At 55.2% G+C, this 22,942-nt stretch overlaps 1 protein-coding gene across 1 annotated transcript in view; it reads right to left on the reverse strand.

Annotated features, from left to right (window-relative positions):
• Positions 1-1,222: 1,222 nt before the first annotated feature.
• Positions 1,223-22,942, reverse strand: part of XXYLT1 (xyloside xylosyltransferase 1) — a 104,093-nt gene continuing 82,373 nt past the window's right edge. The window contains exon 4 of the mRNA XM_054040333.1: positions 1,223-2,685. Within this exon, the coding sequence (XP_053896308.1) occupies positions 2,289-2,685 (397 nt within the window). The 3' untranslated portion in view covers positions 1,223-2,288. The remainder of the gene's footprint in view (positions 2,686-22,942) is intronic.

The raw sequence follows: 22,942 nt of genomic DNA on the forward strand, positions 1-22,942 counted from the left end.
GGGCCCCCTCCCAGAGGTAGCGTGTGCTGGAGAAGGGCTCGTTCAGGGCAGAGCCGAGGTAAGCGAGAACACGACCAGATCTGAAGCATATTCAGACACAGGCAGGGTTAGTAAGGCAGATAAGCCACGGCTGCTCTCACATCATGCGCTTTTAACCGCGCTGCCTGTAACTCTCATTCAGCCTGATCAGGCTGGCTAGAAGACTGTGTGCTTGGGTGGGTAAATTCCTATGGTGACTTTGCCCAGCTGTCAGGTGCGTTTTCACTGTCCAGGAGTTTCTCAGCGTTCAGACTTCCCAGGAGGAAGGCTGTGAATAGCTGGGCCCAGGGCTGCTATTTACATGTGTACTGTCAGCATATGATGCAGTGATTCCTTGTGTAACATGGAATTTACGCTGTGCGGCTCATTGAACCACAGACATGTTACGCTAGAAAGTACAGACTGGCCTTCGTGCCGCTGAAGGCCCTCGGTCAAGTGCACCTGTCGCAATTCTGCCAGACATGGCGCTTAGGCTGTCGAGCGCCCCTGGGAAATCTGCAGCCTTCCTGCAGGCTCTGGTCCACAAGGCCTGTCTCTGCGACAGCCTGTGGGGCCAATGGGGATTTGCTGGCAAGGCAGGAGGTGGGTTTGGGCAGTGGCTAAAGGCGCCCCCGGATTAAAGCCCCTGTACTAATACCCCCACCCAGCCTCTCTCACGCGCACGGCACCACAGCAGCTCTCCTAGAGACTGAGACAACCAAGTCTCTGCAGCGCTTTGTGCCCCCCTCTGGAATTGCTGGGTCAGGACCGACAACACGGCCTCAGCTAAAGAGCTGGAGCACACCATTCACACCCCAGCTAGGGCCTGCAAGACCCTCACTTCCTGCCCTCCCCATTAACCCTTCATGCCGCACCGCACAAGCCCATCACTGAACGCCTGGCGGTAGGAAGAGGCGTCCCCAGGGTGCAGGGTATCCCACCTTCGTCTGCTGCTGCTGAAGCCAGGACACTGGGCTACATCCACCCCCGGTGATTCCTCCGAGACGGAGGAATCTGGGAGAGACCGGACAGGACCTGGAGTGCTTGGGGGTGCTGTGCACGGCAGTCAGAGAGCGCTCTGACAGCATGGGTTGAACACTACAGGCTTTACATTGGCAAAAGCAGCTCACCGCTGCCAAGAAAGAACAATGGTCTAATGAGGCTTCTTATCTCTGCCATTTATACTCAGCCGTACACACGGGGCAATAATAACTGCCATGAACACATTTTATTATAGACCCGACTCAGGACTCTCGTGCAGTTAAACAGAGTGGCGATGGTACGTACGTAGGACGCCGTTTTTTCATGTACCCAACAGCCATATGTCAGCTACTTTTTAATCACCGTAAGAAGGAATCAGACTCTTATCAAACCTTTTCACCCAGGGCATCAGTTGTGCTGTGGAAAACTGACACAGCGTGTTTTACATCTGCACCTTTATTCTAGCATAAAAGGTTAACGGAAGAGCTAGTAAAAAAGAACACACTCGTCCCCACTCTGCATGGTTCTAAGATGAGAACAGCAGTAAAGCTTTTAGCACTAGGAAGAACCAAGGGAAGGCTTTAAAGCTCATTTAGATTCAATTTTGGTCCAGGAGTAACCCAGTGTTAATGCAGTTTTGTAATTTCATCAGCACAAATCAGTCTTTCCAAAGTCTCGTTTGGCTTTTATTCTAAATGAGGCCAGGCTGGAGACGGCGTCTTCTCGCCCTGCATTAGACATAGAAATAGGTCACTGAGTGATGGTCCCTTATGTAGGCTACCGTAAAGAACAATGCAATGCTCATGAACACTGTGCAACCATTGACGCTGTCAGTGTCAAATGAGGTGCTATCCCTATCCCACAGGGCGGCGTACCCAGGACATGAGGGCAGGCGGTGTTGCGGGCCGTTGCACGGACCCGGCATACTTTGCATGTATGTAGGGGCTTTCACCGCTCTGACTAATTGAGCCTCACAGCACAGTGGGAGGAGGGTAAATAATATTAGCCCCATTTTACAAGTAGGGAAACTGTGGCATGGAGGAGCGACATGCCTTGCCCAACCTCACGTAGCCATGTCAGCGTCTGAGTTGGGAGCAGAACCCAGGTGCCTTGGTTTAACCACTAGACTGCACTTCCTCCAAGGTGAGAGCCGTTGGAATGTTCCTGGAACAGCTGGAGTGAGGCGCGGGAGCCCAGCGCACAATGGGGTGGGGACACCTTTGCATGGGGCACTGGTGCACACACTTCACAAGCTGCTGCTCCCATCACCCAGCGGAGCGACGGGCGGCCTAGTCCTCGGGGATCGGCGTGTTGCAGTTCCCGTGGTAGATTTTGACTTGGCCCTCGCACCGGAAGTACTGATCGAACACGTCGCTGTACCCGTGCTCCCTCCACCAGGAGCAGAGCTGCCGGTTCCAGGTGCAGTCCAGCACGTGGAACAGCTCGGGGTGCTCCATGCCAATCATCGTGAAGAAGTCCTGGTCCCCCAGGTGGCCCTTGAAGTGGTACTTCTCCGTGAGCTGCCGCACCATGTCTGGCTCCAGCAACTGGTTGTAGAGCTGGGACTGGCGCATGGCTTCCAGGTTGAGCAGCATGACCCCGCTGTTAAAGCCAGGCAGGCCGTCAGGAGGGGGTTCGCCCACCTTGGTCTGGGGGTTCTCACGGCGGAACTGCCAGAACGTGTGCCTGGAGAAGGGAGAAGAGCACAACATGGGGGGTTACAGACCACAGGGCAGATGGCTCCAGCAGCAATCAGGTGTGAGCCCAAACCTAGCAAGAAGCGTTAACTCCACCAGCTACAAAAATGCACTCTGTGCCCCAGGGAAACGTGCTCCCCCTCAGCATTGCTCCGGACTCCAGGTGTTCTGGGTGCACAAGGAATGCAAGCCTGAGCTCACACCTGCCTCGGAGATTCCTAGATTCAAGCCCAGAAGGGATTATGGGACTGGAAGGGACCTCAAGAAGTCATCGAGCCCAGCCCCCTGCGCTGTGGCAGGGCCAAGTAAACCTAGACCAGCCCTGACAGGGGTTTGTCCAGCTGGTTCTTAAACACCTCTAGTGACAGGCAGGGCCGACTCTAGGGACCAGCAAAATAAGCTGGTGCTTGGGGCGGCACATTTTTAGGGGCGGCATGGCCGGCGCCACAATGTCGCTCCTGCCGTCCCTAAAAATGTGCCCCGGCCGCCCTAGCTCTCCTCCGCTGCTGCTGCTGCTCGCTTGCCCTCCCTCCCAGGCTCTCAAACCTGGGAGGGAGGGGGAGATCCAGAGTGGCCGTGGCGCGCGAAACAGCTGATTCGCACGCTGCTGCTCCCCCTCCCTCCCAGGCTCTCAAATCTGGAAGGGAGGGGGAGATCCCGAGCGGCCGCGGCGCGCTTAACAGCTGATTCGCGCGCCGCTTCTCTCCCTCCCTCCTAAGCTTGAGAGCCTTGGGGGAGGAGGCAGGGCTGGGGATTTCGGGAAGGAGTAGAGTTGAGGTGGGGCCAGGGGGTAGGGTAAGAAAAAAATGGGAGGGGGGTTGTGTGTGTGGGGGGAAATGAATTTGCTTGGGGCGGCAAAAATCCTAGAGCCGGCCCTGGTGACGGGGATTCCACAACCTCCCTTGGGAACCTGTTCCAGAGCGTACCCACCCTGAGAGTTAGAAAGATTTTTCTAATATCTAACCTAAATCAGCCCGGCTGCAGTTTAATCCCATTACTGCTTGACCTACCTTCAGTGGACATGGACAGCAACTGATCCCTGACCTATTTATAACAGCCCTTAACAGATTTAAAAACTGGTACCATTATGGTTATTTAGTCTGACCTCCTGCATAACACAAGCAAGAAAACCTCACCCAGTAATTTCTGTGTCAAGCCCGTAATGTTTGGCTAAGCTAGAGCAGGGCTTTTGGGAAGACATGCTGTCTTCATTTAAATACGGCAAGTGCTGGAGAATCCACCCCAACCCTTGGTAAATGATGCCAACCATTAATTACCCTCACACTGTTTAAAAACGTGCCTCTTATTTGTAGTTTGAATTTATCTAGCCTCAAATTCCAACCATGGAATCACATTAAGCCTTTTTCTGATCAATTACAGAGCCCTTTGCTATCAGAAACCTCCTACCCAGGTAGAGCTCACCCTTCTGTGGGATAAACTAGTCTTTAGTCCCTTAACATGGCCTGCACCGATTTCTGTATTGTGCTGTTTTTAATAGGAAGTTATGCAGGACTAAATCAAATGCCCCAGTCAACGCAGTCACCTCTATTAGCTATCCTTGTGATCTCCTCACAAACAGAACGATGTGGGGGGGTGACAAGACCTGCTTCCCACACTGCCCCCCATGCTGACGGGCATTCGTTCTGTTACCGGCTTTTCATGCTGTATTGCCAGCATCCCGCATCAGCCTTCCCAGGGGTTTGCGGGGATCAGCGTCAGTCTCCCCAGTTTCCTGGGTCACCCCACTTGGTCCCCTGGGAAGGATTTGCTGGTGCAGAAAAAGGCTTGGAAGATTAAATGAATGGCTGCATTGCCAGCCCCCCAATGTCGCTGTGCAATGGGTACTGCAGATGGGGCACTCGGGGACACAGGGTTCAGCTCCCCTTCAAAGGCAAATTCTAGATGATAAATGGAATAAAAACAGTGAAACAAAGTGGGCCAGACTCTGCTCGTAGGCCCTCTGGCGTCAGTCTGAAGTGACTCCATTCCCACCTGTGTCACTGGGGTTACAAGCTCTCCCACTACAGGAAGGGGCCGGGAATTAAACCCAACCCTCTGGTGCCTCCCAAGAGAGGACTGAAAAGAGGCCAGACGAGCTCCCTGCAGAACAACACTCAAACCCTTCTCGGCCCTGCCACCATTTCTCAAGGCCCCGTGAACACGAACACAGAGCCCTTCGAAGCCCCGTGCCAGGGACACAGCTTCCCCGTGGCTGGGCTGACGGCAGGAAGAGTCACAACGGGGCTTCGTGCAGGGCCGCTGGGTTACCAGACACAAAGCTCCTGTGAAAGACACACACAGGAGTCTGAATGGCTACGGAAAGGAGCCCCACGCAGCTCCTTCCCCAGCAGTGACACTGTCGGGCCCTCTGCCCTGCGAACCCCCCACTCCTTCGGTACAGCAGAGCGCTCGCTGGAGTGGTGGCTCCTGGCGCTCACTTCCTAGTGCAGAGACCTGCCCGGGACCCCCCACAACCCCGAGTAGCTGCGAACAACAGCCGTGGTTCAGCTGTGAGCGCAGTGGGAGCAGGCTCCTGACTTGCAGAGGAACCGCAGATCGAGTTGCTGTTGTGTCCGCTCTGCAGGGACTAGGCGAGCCAGCAGTCCGGCTCCTTCCTCTCACTTTGTACAGGCATGTGACAAACACAAGGGTAGGACAGTGCGGTCCATATACGGCACTGGTCACTTAGGACCCATCCTGCATTCTTTGGGCACCAAACCCCCCCTGGAGTCATCCTGTACTTGCACAGTGGGTCGAGTTTGCTGCAGTCAGTGGGGCTGCCCCAGTTCAGGCTTCATTCCGGCGCATCCTGATGCAATTTGTAAACTTTTCATCATTGACCTGCAGCCACCACTGGGGTGGAATGCCGTAGCTCCTTAAGAGCACTCACCCCTTTCAAAGAATTACACCATGTGCAATGGCAGCTGCCCGGGGATTTCAGGAAAGCTGCTGGAATCTGACCACGACACCATGGCTAAAGCCACTGCGCTCACCGGGGTTTTTGAATGCTCACCATCCTGGGCTTTACATCTGAGCGGAAAGCCAGCGCCTCCAGGAGCACGGGGCTCCCTGGCATGTCACTGAGTGAAACCCCACGCCCACGGCCTGCAGTACCGTCCTGATCTCTGGGGGCCTTTCACGCAGGCAGGAAATCAGAGCTTGTCTGCAGATAAAAGCTGTAGCATTGTACACCCCCATGGGCGGGCGTAAGCCCTGCATCCACACCAGGCAGAACTAGTGCAGCGAACATCACAGCCCTGATCCAGATGGTGTTAGTGGTTAAACCCAGGCTCTGCTCTGCCCGGCTTAGCTCACAGGACTGGTGAGCATCACAGCACGAAGCAGCCCTTCTGCTCCCTCCAGCCAGTCTCTCTCCTCTCTCTGGATGCCCACAGACACTGGTTTCATGGGGCAGGGTCCCAGCATCATGTCCTTGGGAGGATCCCCCTCCCCGCCCCGGCATGGACTGGGGTCCACCCACAGCCCTGCACAAGCCAGGAACGGCAGCCGTGCATCACCATCTTGCTGAGGCTTAGTGGGGGTGGCTCTGATCTAACCGCACTGCCTCCTGACTGACACTCGGATCGCTGAGCCCAGACTCAGACCCCTGTGGACTCAGTCTGCTGGTGCCTGGCCACCACCTCGTTGCTCTTTCAGCCCTTGGTTCTGCTAGTCCAGGGGTGGGCAAACTACGGCCAGCGAGCTGGAGCCACACCACACGGCTCGGCCCCGCTCCGGCCAGGGCTCTGGGTCGGGGGCCAGACCACGCTTGAGGTAAGTGCCGCTTGGAGCCTGCACCCCTGAGCCTCTCCCTACAGCCCAACCCGCTGCCCCAGCCCTGATCCCCCCTCCTGCTCTCCAAACCCCTCGATCCCAGCCTGGAGCGCCCTCCTGCACCCCAAACCTCTCATCCCCAGCCCCACCCCAGAGCCCGCACCCCAGCCGGAGCCTGTACCCGTGCCCCAGCCCTGATCCCTCCTCCTGCTCTCCAAACCCCTCGATCCCAGCCCGGAGCGCTCTCCTGCCCCCCAAACCTCTCATCCCCAGCCCCACCCCAGAGCCCGCACCCCAGCCGGAGCTGTACCCGTGCCCCAGCCCTGATCTCTCCTCCTGCTCTCCAAACCCCTCGATCCCAGCCCGGAGTGCTCTCCTGCCCCCCAAACCTCTCATCCCCAGCCCCACCCCAGAGCCCGCACCCCAGCCGGAGCTGTACCCGTGCCCCAGCCCTGATCCTCCTCCTGCTCTCCAAACCCCTCGATCCCAGCCCGGAGCGCCCTCCTGCACCCCAAACCTCTCATCCCCAGCTCCACCCCAGAGCTCGCACCCCACCCGGAGCCTGTACCCGTGCCCCAGCCCTGATCCCCCCTCCTGCTCTCCAAACCCCTCGATCCCAGCCCGGAGCGCCCTCCTGCCCCCCAAACCTCTCATCCCCAGCCCCACCCCAGAGCCCGCACCCCCTCCCACACCCCAACACCAGTTTTGTGAGCATTCATGGCCCGCCATACAATTTCTATTCCCTGATGTGGCCCTTGGGCCAAAAAGTTGCCCGCCCCCTGTGCTAGTCCCTCTGAACGAGAGAGATGGTCACTGCCGTTCGGGGCAGGTTTAGCAGCTCCCCCGCAGAGCAGCCGCAATGGGAACAGGCCCAGCTCCCCCTCTTCAAAACATGCACAACACCCCAGAGCCACATTAACCAAGAGTTTTGGCAGGCGTGGCAGCCCGCCCCACCCGGCTAGATCTGCTCCTTTCCCCCACCGGAAGCCGGCTCCAGGCAGCTGTGGCAAACACAGGAACTCAGCCAGACACAGCTGGGCACACACAACCCAAACTTGCTGATGAAGGCAGTTTGCAAGATTGGGCAGGCGGGTCAGAGCCAAGAGAGGCCTCCGGCTCAGAGCGTGGCAGGATGTGTTCATATGTGTACACCAGCAGCGGTGTGATGGTGTGTTTAAATGCTCCAAGTTCCTGTGCACTGCTCTGATACTACGCGTCCGTGCCCGGACCGCTCCAATAATCCTCCATGGCCCTTGTGCAGCCATTGACCCAGTGCGAACGGCAGCGTTTACAGCCCATTGTGCACAGATGTCATGACTGTGCAAGCAGCAAGGCAGTGGAGAATCAGGCCCATTGTTAGTAATGTAGAGAGAGGGGGTGGTCAGAGCCCAGGACTGGGAGCCAGGACACAGGGGGTTCCCAGCTCTGAACCTGGCCCTGGGTGACCCCAGGACGCTCACATGCAGCCAGACCTTTCCCAACACTGGGTCTCACAATGTCTGGGTGCACAACTTGATGAGGCAACTGAATTCAGTAGCTGTAAATGTAATGTCCATCTCCCAGGGCTGCTATGGCACATGCTGATTAGAAGGCGTCTTGTGGCTGTTGCTAGATAGTAGAGACGCTCTCCGATCCGATTTGGGCACAACATTTAGGGTTTGTAAAAACAGGTTTTTTAAAACAACCGACAAAACTCCTAAGAGCAGTAGAAATGTTCTGTGAAGCTCAGAACAATTCCCACAGAAACACTTTATTAAACCAAACACCTGCAGCGTTTGCAGCCCAAGCCCGGTGGACAGAGCGAAAGTGACAGCAGTGGCCCCGACAAGTTCATTTTCCAGCCACCAAGATGAGCAAAAAGGTTCAAGCGAAGGGTGACAGAGACAAATCCACATGGCACCGCAGGGCACTGCTGCCAGCCCTGCGCTTGGTGGCTGGTTCCCCCGGCACCTGGCATTGCAGCAGGAGGCAGTGCTGACAGCCGGAGCACGCAACCATGGTGCGTGGGGACAGGCCTTGCTTCGACCCAGAGGAAAGGTTGGGGGGAAGCTGCTTTAGGATTCATTGCTCCATGCACGGCACATTCACGTCTCAGGGTTTTAGGGGGCTCAGAACACCCCCCGAAGGCGAGTTTGCTGGGTGGCTGGAAGCTGTCCCTCAGCAGTCGGGGGAACCGTCACCAGGCAAACCAGAGCAGCAGGGAAGCCACAAGACGCACACAAACCACCCTGTGGTTCTGCAAAGCTATCCCATGCCCTGAGCACTGGCTCCATTTGCTCAGCGGGGCAGGAAGGCGCCCGGCCCCAAATGCCACCCTAGCCAGAGGGGATGGCAGAGGAGGTGGAGCCCTGGAGAAGTCCAGCTGATTTGCTGCCAAGTCCCAGCAGTGAGGTACTTTGCACAGGACACATTAACAGCCCTGCAGCGCCTCTGGCTGTGCCCTTGGTAGGAAAGCCACGGGAACCTGTGCCCTGCCCACGAGAGACGGGCCCGGAACTGCAGAAACCCCAGTGAATGGTTATTGCAGCTCCAGTGGAGACATTGCAATGGCCGCAGGAGTCTGACGGGAAGGTGGCCATCAGGGGATGCTCCGGTGTCCATGTCAGTGCAGTACAATTGTAGCTCCTGCGTGAAGAGACCTGTCACTCTCCGAACACGCTGGTGCTCATGACAGTGTGGCTGACTCAATGCTGCATCTCATAAGAATATACACAAGAACGGCCACTCTGGGTCAGACCAAAGGTCCATCAAGCCCAGTGTCCTGTCTGCCGACAGTGGCCAATGCCAGGTGCCCCAGAGGGAATGAACAGACCAGGGAATCATCAAGTGATCCATCCCCTGTTGCCCATTCCCAGCTTCTGGAAAACAGGCTAGGGACTCCCAGAGCATGAGGCATCCCTGACCATCTTGTTAATAGCCACTGATGGACCTATCCTCCATGAACTTATCTAATCCTCTTATGAACTCAATTATATTTTTGGCCTTCACAACATCCTCTCCCAAAGAGTTCCACGGATTCACTGTGTGTTGTGTGAACAAATACTTCCTTACGCTTGTTTAAACCTGCTGCCTGTTAATTTCATTGGGTGAAATGAGAAGGAGTAAATAACACTTCCTGATTTACTTTCTCTACACCTGTCATGATTTTATAGACCTCAATCATATCCCCCCTTAGTCGTCTCTTTTCCAAGCTGAAATCTCCCTCCCTCTCCCCCTACCTGGGTGTGGCCAGTACCTGGGCCAGGGCTTTACATTGCCTCCACCTTCCGACCTGCAGACAAACACGAGTGCCCGCTGGAACACTCTGCACCGCAGCTCACAGCGCTGCCTCCCTCATGCCTGGCAAAGCCCTAACCGGCCCAGCTCTCATCCGAGTCCCTAGCTCAGCCAGGCATTGGGAAAGCAAAAGCCTCGCGTCTCCTGGGACTGAAGAAATGAGACGGCCGTGTACCACCTGCTCACTGGCAGGAGGGGTGTCAGTGCAGAACCACAGGGAGCTCTGCACAGGAGAGTGGCAGCGGCGCACGAAGCCACTGCCCAAAGCCAGAGCGACCAGGCATTCTTGGTAGGAAACGTTCTCCCGGCAGAACACATGGCTTTGTCAAAACCGTCAATTGGGACAATACTTTTCAGCTTTCCAATCAGCCAAATCAATGTCGGTTCCAAACACTGAGCCGTTTCTTTGCAAGTGAAAAGGCAAAATTTTCCATCTAGGCATTTCCAATGTGAAACTTGGGGATTTTTGTTTTGTGAATATTTCTGATACTTTGGTCTTTCCTTCCGATGTGGAAGTGAAAACGATTTTGAAATATGGCCATTTCCCATGGAAGGGAAACTCCATTTTCCGAACAGTTCCCTCGTCTGGGATTTCGGAGCCAGAAGAATGGAAGCAATGACTGGAGGGGGGGCTGCTCAGCGAAGGCTCATGGAGCATTTGGTAGGTCTGATGATCAGTGCAATCCAAAGTGCTGGAAAGAGAGAAAAGAATCAGACCCTTCTCCATCAGGCTCTGTGGCTAGCACAGAAATCTCTCAGACAGCACCACGCAGGCCACAGTGATGCCAGTCTGTTTGTGAGTGCTAATGAACCAAGCAAATACCAGGTGTGAGACCGCATCGTATACACTGCACTTACAGGAGAAAGAATATAACAAGACTACACGGAGTTAGAGATAGGCCCAAGATGCAAAGATTGGATCCAGAACCAAGCTTCCCCAACGTGCCGGGTTTGATTCAGCCCCTGGTAGATACAGACCTGCACCCCAAAGCTTGGCTCCAGAGCGACACTTCCTCAATGTTCAGGGCTCCAGCCCATCTCCATGTATTACATGATCCAGCTTCTCTTCTGAGCGCTCAAGCATTATAATGAAAATAATCAGCTTCCATCACACGGAAACAAGAGACTATAATGGCAGAGCAGAGGAAGGGATAGAGCCAGACATAAAGAGGGGAAAGGGACGGCGGCACCTCGGAAGCGATGGGACTGATCATTTGTTTCACATTTTTATTTTAAAGGAACGTGCTGAGCCCTCGACAGCTGAAGTATAGCCCAGAGCTGGATTATAACCCTTGAAAACAGCTCGCTGTGACAGGAACATTGACACAGCCGCAACCCAGTGCACCGCTCATCCCTCGACTGCGCCGCCCGCCAGCGCAGGGCTAGGCCCAGCCCCACCAGGCAGAAAAGCAGATTTATTATAAATGACTAGATCAGTTTTAGAGCAGCATTGTTCCCCAGTGGATTAGCGTGCAGCCGCTAATCCAGGTAAATGCAGACGCAGTAATGGGAAGAGAACAAGACCCTGCTTTTTGGTGGACAAACAAACAGCAATTGTTTAGTTCCAAGCCGAAGCCTGGCCGAGGAAGCGTTACTTTCCTTGTCCTGCTATGTACTAGGCAGAGTCACAGCGTGTGCGGCTGCACTGTTCACAAGGGACTAAATCCCAGCGCAGCTCCTCAGAGTCGCGAGGACCTGGGGTATGCAGTAACAGACCCGATGGCTCAGCTGCCAAAGGCACAGAGTACATGAGGGTGAGAACAGTTCAGCAGCAAGGGAGCTGGTGACAGCATGGACAGCTTTAAACCTTTCAGGTGCAGGTTCAAATCCAACCAACAGCTGCTTTGGAGTGGTCTGTCGTCCCCCTGGCGTGGTCTCTCGTGCAGATCTCACAGTCACTGAGCGTTCTGCCAAACCGCTCCTTTAATTGTGGCATTTGGTTCTCTCTAGCTAGGAGTCTGGGAAGAGGGAGCCCAGCTGAAGGGCGCACCCCATGGAGAAAGGGGGGAGGGGATAAGATCAAGGGGGATGGAAGAGTTCGATTTTCTTTAAAGGAACCCAGAGTGGGTGAAACCAACAAGGAGTCCTTGTGGCCAAATCAATGTGATCTAAGTGGTGGTGTACTGGCAAAAAATGTAAGTGGTTAATCTAACAAAAACTCAACTCCATACTCCCCAGACGAGAAGTGGGTAAAGTCAGCTACCCGAGTTTACACTCGGACTCCTCTGTGTGGACAAACATTACCCAGTGTTTGAGCGTTGGAGAGAATCTGCAGGAGAAATTCCCCTCCCTCCCACACCCAAATTTCTGCAGAGTCTGGGAGGAAAATTCTACAGGATTTGGTAAAATTCCCCCGATTCCCGGGGGTCCAAGAGGCGGCCTCGCCAGGCCACTGTCCGGAAAGTAAAGCGCACACCACAGGCAGTTCCATGGTGCATTTGGCGTCTGATCCAGATCCCTGTTTGGGGTGGTTCACTGCAGCCAGTTTCTTGTGGGGGGTAAGTCTTTGCAGGGTCAGGCCCAAGCTCACAGAGCCCCGGAGAGGCACTGACATACCCAAATACACACACAGGCCCTGCAGGGCAGGCGGTGCAGTTCCCCCATGGCATGGATCTAGCATGGAAGTGCAGGTACTGGTGCTCTGGGAGCATGTTTGCTATGCGCCTGGCATAGCTACTGGCAGGCTGGAATTAAACGGTTAATTCACCCTGGTGATTCCCGGAGCACAGAGGCAGACTGGAGTCCATGTGGCTGTTGTGTGGTTACCAACTAAAAGAGCCTGGGAGTGCTCCAGGAGGACACGCTGTCACAACTAGTGTTCTCCGTTCTCCTTGGCCCCCGAGGGCTGCTGAGTTCTCCGATCCGCAGGAGCTACTAAACACAGCTGCCTGGCAGATGCTCAAGCTGTGGCTTTTCATCCCTAAACTCCTTGGAACCTTTTCCTGCTCTTCCTGCAAACAGAAACTTCAGCATTTGGGAAGGAAATCTAGGTGGGTGCTTCATATTCCTCAATACAATGACAGCAAAGTAAAACACAACACAAACAGCGCTTCACCCAAACCGACCATTGCAGTGAAATCCACATGGGCAATGACTGTGAACACCAGAGAATACACGACAGCGAAAGCCCAGCTGTCCACCAGGACTGCAGGTTGTGCAGAGTTCTCTTTCTCTGGGCTGCAACTTTCCGTATCTGATAACCAGGCACATCAGCTTTCCATGGGAAGCCCGGACCTAGGCCCCAGCTCCTCCCCTCCCCAGACTCCAGCCAGGCTGCGCACGGCTTGGTCTTTTTCTCCACCAACCACAGGGCCAGCTGTAACTTTTCCAGCATGCTCATTCCAACGTGCTTTGTTTTTGCTTTAAAAGCGAGGCTGCTGCAGGTGCTTTTTGATGGGGGGGAGGGGGAACAAATGGAAACATTTGGAAGTGACAGAATTAGCAGAAACACCAAACCAATGGGACACGCCAGGGCTACAGAATAAACAGCTCCCCAGATCACAGGCAAATCAGGAAGAAATGAAATGTGGTCAGGCTAATGCGACCAGGTGCCTGAGCCAGGCGCCTCGGGGGGAAGAAGAACGACATGGGGAGGAACAAAGAAAACAGCCGTGAGAATCCACCGTGTGGCCCGTCTGGGTTCCGTGCAGCTGTGTGGCTGCTCACATCGCACCCCCTGCGTGCAGCCCCGGGCAAGCCAACGTCTCGTCAGCCTGCTCTGCGCCCCGCTGCACAGGGCTTTAGCTCAAGGCCCAGCAGTGCTCTCAGGATCCTCTCAGGATCGCCGGCAGGCACGCGGGGTAGGCCTGAGATGGTTTCCTCCTGCTCCGTGGGACTGAGGTAGAGGAGGTTTGGCATGTGCCATTATGTTCCTTGGGACACCTGTGAAAACACCATCAGCGTGAACACAGCCTTGACAAACTATTCACGGCCCCTGTGCTCCGCGGCAAACTGGGCCCCCAGTTCCCAGCATGGGACACTGGATTCTGCATTGCTCTGGAATTAAATCCGAGGAGAAGCAGAGGATCTGAGCTGTAGCTCCTAGGACAGAGTCTCATGTTGAAGTCAGTTTAGTTCACGTTCTCCTCCCATTTTCAGCTCTCAGCGTTGTGCGGAGCTTTACACTGCCCGCAAACGGCACTGGGGGACGCTGGAGGCTGGGCCTAGGCCTTGCCCGAGGGAGGCTGCGAGCCTGCATATATCGGGGGCAGATCTGACTGCCAGACGCCCCGCTCCTCTGCATGGGACAGGCAGAGATGAGCACAGCATCAGGCCCTAAAGCCGAGAGCCCACACAGATGAGACGCGCCAGGGCCTGAGAGCCCTACACCGTTGTGGGAGGCGGCATTCTTGGTGGTGCAGGTTAGGGTTTGTGCAGCTGCTAGTAGAACAGACTCATAGAATATCAGGGTTGAAAGAGACCTCAGGAGGTATCTAGTCCAACCCCCTGCTCAAAGCAGGACCAATCCCAACTAAATCATCCCAGCCAGGGCTTTGTCAAGCCGGGCCTTAAAAACCATAAAGGATGGAGATTCCACCACCTCCCTAGGGAATCCATTCCAGTGCTTCACCACCCTTCTAGTGAAAAAGTTTTTCCTAATATCCAACCAACCCCCCCTCCCCAGAGTCCTCCCACCTGGTTACAGCTAGAGCAGACAGGACCTGTGTCCCAGCCAGGCAGAAGTTGCCTTTCATGTGCATTTGGGAATGCAGGAAAAGCCCCAGTCCCTGGCGCGCTGTAATCCAGTAAGTGTGTTATCTGCAGCTCACAGCTTTGTGACATCGGCTGTGCCAGGAGCCAGGGAAGGGGCCAGAGGAGAATCTCGCGTGGGGCTCAGGGGTACAGCCTGCATGGGGATGCTTTGATAGTGGGGGCATCTGTTCACACACCCCTGTGGACGGAGGATGGAGCCACATGTCTGCAGCCAGATGCTGTCACATGCCCACGTCTCAGTCACACAGGGGGTTCGTCCACTTTAAAGTCACACCCCACCTTAAACTGAATGAACTTCCTGGTGCAGCCAGGCCCTCTCTGCCCACTGGCCTTGAGCCAACAGCACTGAAATCAAAGGGAGACACAAACACCCCCCAGCTCCCTGGAGCTGGGCCAGGCCTCAGTGTCTCCACCCCTCAGGTGTTCGTAGGGGCTTCAGTGCTGCAGCACCAGCACATCCCATTGTTACTGGGAGGGTATAGGGTGGGCGGTACAGGGACCTGCCACAGCTGGAAATTGTTGCTCCAAACTCCCCCTGAGGGCAAGTACCCCCGTCCCCCCCGGGACGGATTCTGGCCATGGTACATCGGCAGTGAGGGGAGAGCGAAAGCTGAGTTACTACCGACCCTTCTCCCAGGCTGTGTAAAACTCTGCCGGCTGGGCCTCCGGCTGCGTCCGTTGGCCTCCACAGCGCTAGGCTGCGTTACGTCAGCCCAGGATCTGGCCTGTGGAGTTAACAAAGTGACACACCTTCCCTACGGCAGAGCAACGCCCTGTGACTGCTCCAGCTCTCGGCCACCAGGGAGCCCCCGGCAAAGGCAGGACGACAGACCTCAGTAGCCCTGCGCTCCCCCCAGGCTGACAGGCAGCGGGAAGTTGCTCTGTGGAAAGGAGAAACTTTCAGTCCTTCACTAAACTTCAGGCCTGATCATGGCGCAGCTCCATTAGCCTCCACGATCCCTTTCAAAAGAGGAAAAAGGCTCCAGACAAAGCCAGGCCAAGAGGGCAGCCCAGGGACCTTGACACCAAAACAAAACATGGTCAAGTTTTTCACTTGTGTTGTTAACGGCTCTGCAGCCCTGTGTTCCTTTGGCTGAGGGCTACCCCTTGCAGAGGGGCTCTGCTGTGAGCAACTGTTTATAAACAAAGCCTCCATGTGCTAGGAAACATCTGGAGAATAGCACTTCCCAGCATTCAAAGCACACAGCCCAGGAAGGCTAGATAAAAAATTCCATAAGGACTTCCGCTGCTGGCTGAGCACACAGTCGCTGGCCTGGCTTCCTCCCATGTTTCCTTTAACGCTCTGTGCAGCTGCCCGGCCAACTCAGATGACTGTCCTACCTCAGAGCTGTCTGCCTCAGAAATAAACAACCTACCACTGCTTGGCAGCCCAACGATCCTGGCATACAGCATGGCTTCAAGGCAGAGCTGTAATAATATGTTCAAAAATAGCTTCTTGTTAAATCACCAAGAATATCCTCAAAGGTGAAAACGGGTATTTCCATATATTATATATGTTTGTCTGTCTTTCTGTCTCTCTCATCCCCCAGATCTCCATCGCCTGTGCACCCAGAATCCCCCCAGCTTTCACGGGTTTTCCAGGAAGAGATGACAAGGGTCACGGTACAGTAATTGCTTAGGACCTGCTCCCATTCAAGTCAACAAGAGATTTGCTACGTGCTACAAATGAGGAAGTGCTGTGCTTTTAATACAGCCCAAGGCCAGAAGGGACCATTGTGATCCTCTAGTCCAGCGGTTCTCAAACTTCATTGCACCATGACCCCCTTCTGACAACAAAAATTACTGCATGACCCCAGGAGTGGGGACTAAAGCCTGAAACCATCTGAGCCTCATTGCCCCGGGCAGTGGGGCCAAAGCCAAAGCCTGAGCCCTACTGTCCCGGGCGGAGGAGAAGGGGGGAGGGAAGATGAAGCCCAAGGGCTTGGGCTCCAGGCGTGGGTCCCGGCCAGTGGGGCTTGGGCCCCAGGCCCCAGCAAGTCTAACACCAGCCCTGGCCCCAACCCACTTTGGGGTCCCAACCCACAGTTTGAGAACCGCTGATCTAGTCTGACCTCCTGTATAGCACAGGCAGAGAACTGCCCCCAAATAATTCCCAGAGCAGAGCTTTCCGAAAAACACCCAATTGCCAATGACGGAGAATCCACCACAACCCTTAGTCAGTTGTTCCCATGGTCAATTACTCTCTCGATCAAAAATTTACACCTTATTTCCATTCTAAACTTGGCTAGCTTCAGTTTCCAGCCACTAGATCTTGCTAGGCCTGTCTCTGCTAGCCTGAAGAGCCCATTATCAAACAGCTGTTCCCCATGTAGGTACGGACAGACTGTGACCCAGTCACCCCTTAACCTGCTCTTTGTTAAGCTAAATAGGCTGAGCTGTTTGACTCCATCGCTCTGAAGCAGGTTTTCTAATCCTGTAATCATTCTCGTAGCTCTTCTCCGACCCCTCTCCAATCGATCAACGCCATTCGTGAATTGTGGACACTGGAGTCCAGCAGTCGTCACATCAATGCTAAATACAGAGGTAAAATAACCTCTCTAATCCCACTGATGCATCCCAGGACCATCTTAGCTTTTTTGGCCACAGTGTCACACAGGGAGTCATGTTCAGCTGATTATCCACTCCCCCTCCCCCGTCTTTTTCAGAGTCCCTGCTTCCCAGGAGAGAATGCCCCAGCCTGCAAGGATGGCCTGCCTTCTTTGTTCCCAGACATATACATTTACAATTAGCCATAGTAAAACACATAGTATTAACTTTCACCCAGTTAACCAAGCAACCCAGATTGTTCTGTATCAGAATTGTCCTCTGTATTATCTACCATTCACCCAATTTTTGTATCACCTGCAAACTTTATCAGGGATGATTTTGTTTTCTTCCAAGTCATTGATAAAGATGTTCTATAATATAGGGCCAAGCACCGATCCCGGCAGGGCCCTACTGGAAACACCCCCAATCGATGACAATTCCCTGTTTACTGTTACATTTGGAGACCAATCAGTTAGCCAGTTTTCAATCCATTTAATGTCCGCTGGGTTAATTTTATATCATTCTAGTTTTTTTAATCGCAATTTTATACAGTACCAAGTCAAATGCCTCACAGACACCTGAATATATTACATCCGTACTATTACCTTTATCTACCACATTTATAATCTCAACAAAAACTATATGTTGATTGACATTAATTCTATTACTCTCCTTTAATCCTTTATTAATGGAGTCCTGTGTTAGCCACTCGACTATCTTCTCTGGGATCCATTCAGGCAAGGTGATGGACACACGGGGCAAAAGGAGCAGCCCCCCACAGTGGGGATCTGGGCTGTGAGGGCAAGCATGGCCTGGCAGTGCTGCCCGATCGCTCAGGGTGACAGCATTTTACAAGAACTGTCTGGTGCCTGGCGAGCAGGACACATGTGACAACTTTTACAGGAACAGACAGCAGAGTTCCTGGCCTAATGCTCCTGCAGCCAGCGCATGGGCCTTTCCTCTGACAGAGCAGGAGAATGATCCGGCCTTCCACTCCACCAGCGCCAGACCAAACGTTGGTGTCATGCTACACATCTGGCCCTGCGGTGCACTGAGGAGTTTGGGCGCCATGCTGGGCGAGCCAGCCAGATGTGCTTTCCTTCTCCTCTTGTTAGCACGTCTGCCACTCCATGGCGTAGGCATGGTTTCAAACTTGGATCAAAGCGCGTCTCTCCTTGGGTCCAGGCACGTGAATGTGCCTACACATGTCACTGGCTCAGGGACCCATCACTTCTCTCCTCCCTTCCCACACCCCGGAGGCACCAGGGCCTCAGTCTCCCTGCCCCCAGGGGACCCCTGAGGGCTGGATTGTGGGATGTGAACACTTGCCAGGTAGAAACTGGCTTGAGACTGTCCCAGACATCCACAGACACCCCTGCAAAGGCACCAGGAAGGGAACAATTTTGGTCACTGCTGGCCTTGGCCAGATTCGAGCTGACATCGGACAGTCAGTGAATCTGCTGCTGACAGGATCTGCCATGACTCCACCTTCTCCAGGACTAATGACACGAGCAAAGAGGTTTGGACTCACGGGCAAAGGGCTGAGAAAGAATACCAGGAGCTGTTGATGGGGAGTGAACAGCAGCTGGGGGAAGTGGGGCTTTGCTGAATGATGACCATGGCCCTACCAGATGAGGAAAGGGTTGGGAAGCTGATAAGACTCCCTGGAGCTGAAGAGAAATTCTGGGCAGCTGTGAAAAACACATGGGCCTAGAGAAAGACGGGTTCTTAGGAGTTTGTTGCCTGAGATTCAGCTACAGCATAAAAATCTCACAACAAAACCTAGACGGCTGTTTGGGTGTACTGTAAAGTTCTCTTCAAGCCATCAAGAAATTATTTTACTGCACAAAACATTCAGGGAATCTGAGTGCTATAAACATGCATTCCTGGCGCAGTCTGGCCCAGACACCACCCAGACCTGGGTACCTGCCTGCTGTAAGCCGTGTGCCTGCACTATGGGAGTGAAAGGCACACGCAGCTCTCTCCTGGAGAACCCCCTGGGCCATGTGTCTGGGTCCGTGCACCCCCAGTGCAGGGCTGGGTCCGTGCGCGGATGAAAGCTCCGGCAGCTGGTGACTCAGTGAGGGGCACTCGGCGTGCTGGGCTGCTGGACAGGACAGCTTTGGGATGCAATGTCACATTGAGGGGCTGGCCGCTGGGGTCATTAGCAGTAAGAGGGCCCCAGTGCCCCATGTCTACGGGCTGAGACAAGACCCAGATCTGATGCACAAGGACTATTTACGGGTTCAATAACGTAGCCTGGGGTGTGTGGTTAGAGTAACAGGCACAATGGAGGCCCTGGACTTCTGCTTTATTCCTCACAAAGCACGCAAGGCATCTGGGCTGAAACAACAGCTGGGTCTTCAGACCTCTGCTGCCGGCAGGAGCTGGAAGGAAGGGTTTCCCTGCACCTGAGCCACAACCCTTCTCTGCTCCCTGCACTCCAGACTTTAAAAGAAAAGAACCAGAGGCCAGGAGAGGTTGGAGACAAACACCAACTGCCCGTCCCTTGGGCTGGGGCTCCAGCCAGCTTGCCTCTCCACTATCAACTCTCGGCAAAGCAAGGAAACTTTTCGACATGCCTCCTCCTGGGGGGAGCACTAGCACCAGCCCACCCCATCCCACCCCACCAGCTGGGATTCGTTTCCCTGTTTACGTTCCAAGCTTGTTCAAATACAAACTCTGTCAATTGATAATTGGAGATTAGGGTCGTTTGGCATTTCAGCTGGGAGCCAGTCACCAGCCGTCAAAGCTCTCCAGAGTCCCTGGCTGACAGCTCCAGGCGGCGAGCCAAGGGAACGCAGCAGCAACCAATGGTTTAGGCTGCAGGAAGCCGTAGCGTGGGTCTGTCCCCTGCACTCTGATCATTGAGGTGGTTAAGGCAGTCTCCTCTCTTCCCTTACGCTTGTTGTAAGGAATGTGAGACCCACCTACTGCGCACACCCTGACAACCCCGTGCAGTAGCACCCACAGCCTCCCCACTTCAGCTAAGGCTTCCCTAGGGCTGCATCCTTTTCCTGGACTGCTCTTCTTCAGTCCCAGGGCCCCGGAGCCCTGTCCTCCACGCCCTCCCTGCTGCAGCACTACGCCGCAAGCGCTGTACATGGATCCATCCTGTCAAGAATCCTCCTTCCATGGCCCACCACTGCCCACTGCCAAGCTGCGAGGGCTGGCATGATGCCGTTCCTGAGACAGGTGCCTCGCTGTCGTTAGCAGCGTCTGCGACGGCAGGTGCACACGGGCTGTGACGCAGGCCAGCACGCACTTTGTGATGACGCTGTGCACATGTCGGGCACCTTAGAGGAGAACACCCCAGAGAGGATGAAAATCTCTCTCCTGCTCCCTGAAAGCGACGTCACCTCGTCTGAGCTGCCAGCCAGAGCCCCGGAGAGGCAAGGGCAGAGGGGCAGGAACCCCAGGCGGTGGCTGGTAGTGAACACTGCCTATTACTGGTTTATGATACTGCTACTGCTATCAGTGGGTCCTGACCATGGGCCAAATGCATCCCTGGGGCGACTCTCCTGAAGTCCATGGTGACTCACCGGGCATGGCTTTGGCCCAGCGCCATGCTAGAAGTACTGTGCCACAGCTCTGCTCGGCAGTGCAGTCTGCAGGATCCCAGGGGCTGATCCTGAGCATTGAGCACGACTCTGGGGACGGTATGACAGCATTGCTCAGTGCCACATGGAGCACAGCCCACTGTCTAGGCCCCGCAGTTATTTCATACCTAGCTGCATGCGACTGCGTAACTGACACACCCGGACCCTTTTCCCATTTGCATTAATTCAGAACCAAACAGAACTGCGTTGCAGAATGTCAGGCCCCAGGGCTAAGAAGGTTCTTTCAGGTTCCCTGGTGCCACGAGGGAGACACACCTCCAGCAGCCTGAGAAGTGCACAAGGTGCTGAGCCGAGCTCTCTCACGCTGCTCCGGCACCTTCCTCTGGAGAGTTTGGAGCGTTTGCCAGCCGTAAGTAACCCCGACACCCCCAAATACCTTCTTCCCTTGGTCACAGACGTGATGTTGTCATTGTTGGATATTTACTACTAACTGGGCAGGCCCCACCAGCTCTAAGCATGGGATGAGTCACGCCTGGCTTGCAAACACTCCCAACTGGTTCAAACAAAATAACATCCTCCACCCAGACACACTAGCCAGGGTGCCAATACTCACAGCACACGCACCCCCCCCCCAAAAGCAGAGACACGCACAGACCCCCCAGGCAGAACACACAAAGCTCTGAGCCCTGCAGAGCACATCTGCTTCACTCCCAGTGCAGATGGCGAGCTGAGAAGCGCTGCATACCCTAGCCATGCGCTGCATCCCAGCAGTCCCATGGGACTCCCCCCACGCACACCCAGCACTGGTACCGGGCACAGAGCCGCCACCACCGGCTCATTTCAATCAAAAGCATCACATCCTGACGACAGATATAAACCACTCCCCATCTGCATATAAACGGTGCCATGCCCGCTGCATACCAACAGCCCGCCCACGGTCCTCCAGCAGCGCTCCCACCTGTCCTGCCACGTCTGGCACTCAACAGGTGCTGTCTGCACGGCCAGGAGTGCAGACACTTTCGCCCCGATCTCTGCCACAGCCTCCCCATTGCCAACATGGGGACAGCACTTCCCACAGCTGTGCACAAAGCGTCCAGCATCGCCGCCCACAGACCCGCTGACCCCTGGCGTTCACACACGGCACAGTCCCAGAGCCAGCTGCGCTCTGTCCACTGCTGGCTGCAAAGTAGCACATCCCAGCACCGGCTCCACATGGCAATCAGCACGTGCTGACACAGGAAGTCACGCTCTGGGCTTTGGCTGTTCCTTCCCGCAGGGACAGTTCCAACCCCGAGGGCTGCCTCCTCTCGTGGCAGGTGGGTGTTCCCCACGGAGAAGCAGGGCTGGTACTTGCCAAAGGAAGCACTCCGAAGGGAAGTGCAAAGCACAACCCGGGACAGCAATGGTCTGGCACAATGGGTGAGACCAGCAGCCCTGGGCTCTTCCTCAGGGGTGGGGTCACAGCAGTCAGGACTGGACATTTCCCACCCTGAGCATCTTTCAGCTCCCCCGTGACGACGAGACTCTGCCCTGTGCACTGACGGGAAGGGCCCCACACACGGCGGCGACAGCAATGTGATCCCACTGCCCAGGGACAGGCTGTGCAGAGACTGCCGGATGGAGGACTCCACCCAGCTCTCCATCCGAACAGCTCCATGTCCACAACCCTGTGTGGAGGGGGCAGGACTGCGCTGTAGCCTGGAGACCCTGCAGCATGGCCTGGAGGGGGGATCTGCCCCCTAGCTCAGTTTAACACCCTATTCAGGAAGCCCAGCTGGGTGCAGGGGGTCAGGGTCTAGTGTGAGCCAAGCAGCATCTCCTGTCAGACCCTCATCCTGTCACTCCTGGCTCGGCGCCTGCAGACTTTGCCTGCACATCCAAGAGGGCTGTTGATGCAGCCATGTGGCCAGAGGGGGGAGGGTTGACCGCTGGCGTCTGGAGACGCTGCCTCTCCGGCTGACCAATGTCCCATTGCTTCCTAGTGCTCCCGATGGGCTGTCTCTTGTGTCAGACTTGGATTGTAGCTTCTGGGGGCAGGGATCTTTCTAGCCCGTGTTTGTACAGCGCTGGCACCACAGGGCCCGGTCCATGGCCGGAGCTCCCGGGCACCACGGCAATGCTAACAATAAATGATAATCACTCTGCGTGAACTCAGGAGCTGGCAAGATGAAGAGCATCGTCACCAGCCCTCTGCCGGCCGCGCGCGTTACCAAGCAGCACACCTGATTAGCTGGAACGCTACACAGGTGCAAGAAGCTTTGTAACTAAGATTATGACTTTGCATAAGTGCTTCCTTGGGCAGAACCCATCTGCCAATATAAACCTGGGGCTGATTTGAAGCCACCCCACAATCCCCTGTGCTAACGCAGCTGCACC

This window comes from Malaclemys terrapin, chromosome 9 (assembly GCF_027887155.1).
Source record: "Malaclemys terrapin pileata isolate rMalTer1 chromosome 9, rMalTer1.hap1, whole genome shotgun sequence".
NCBI classification, from domain to species: Eukaryota; Metazoa; Chordata; order Testudines; family Emydidae; genus Malaclemys; species Malaclemys terrapin.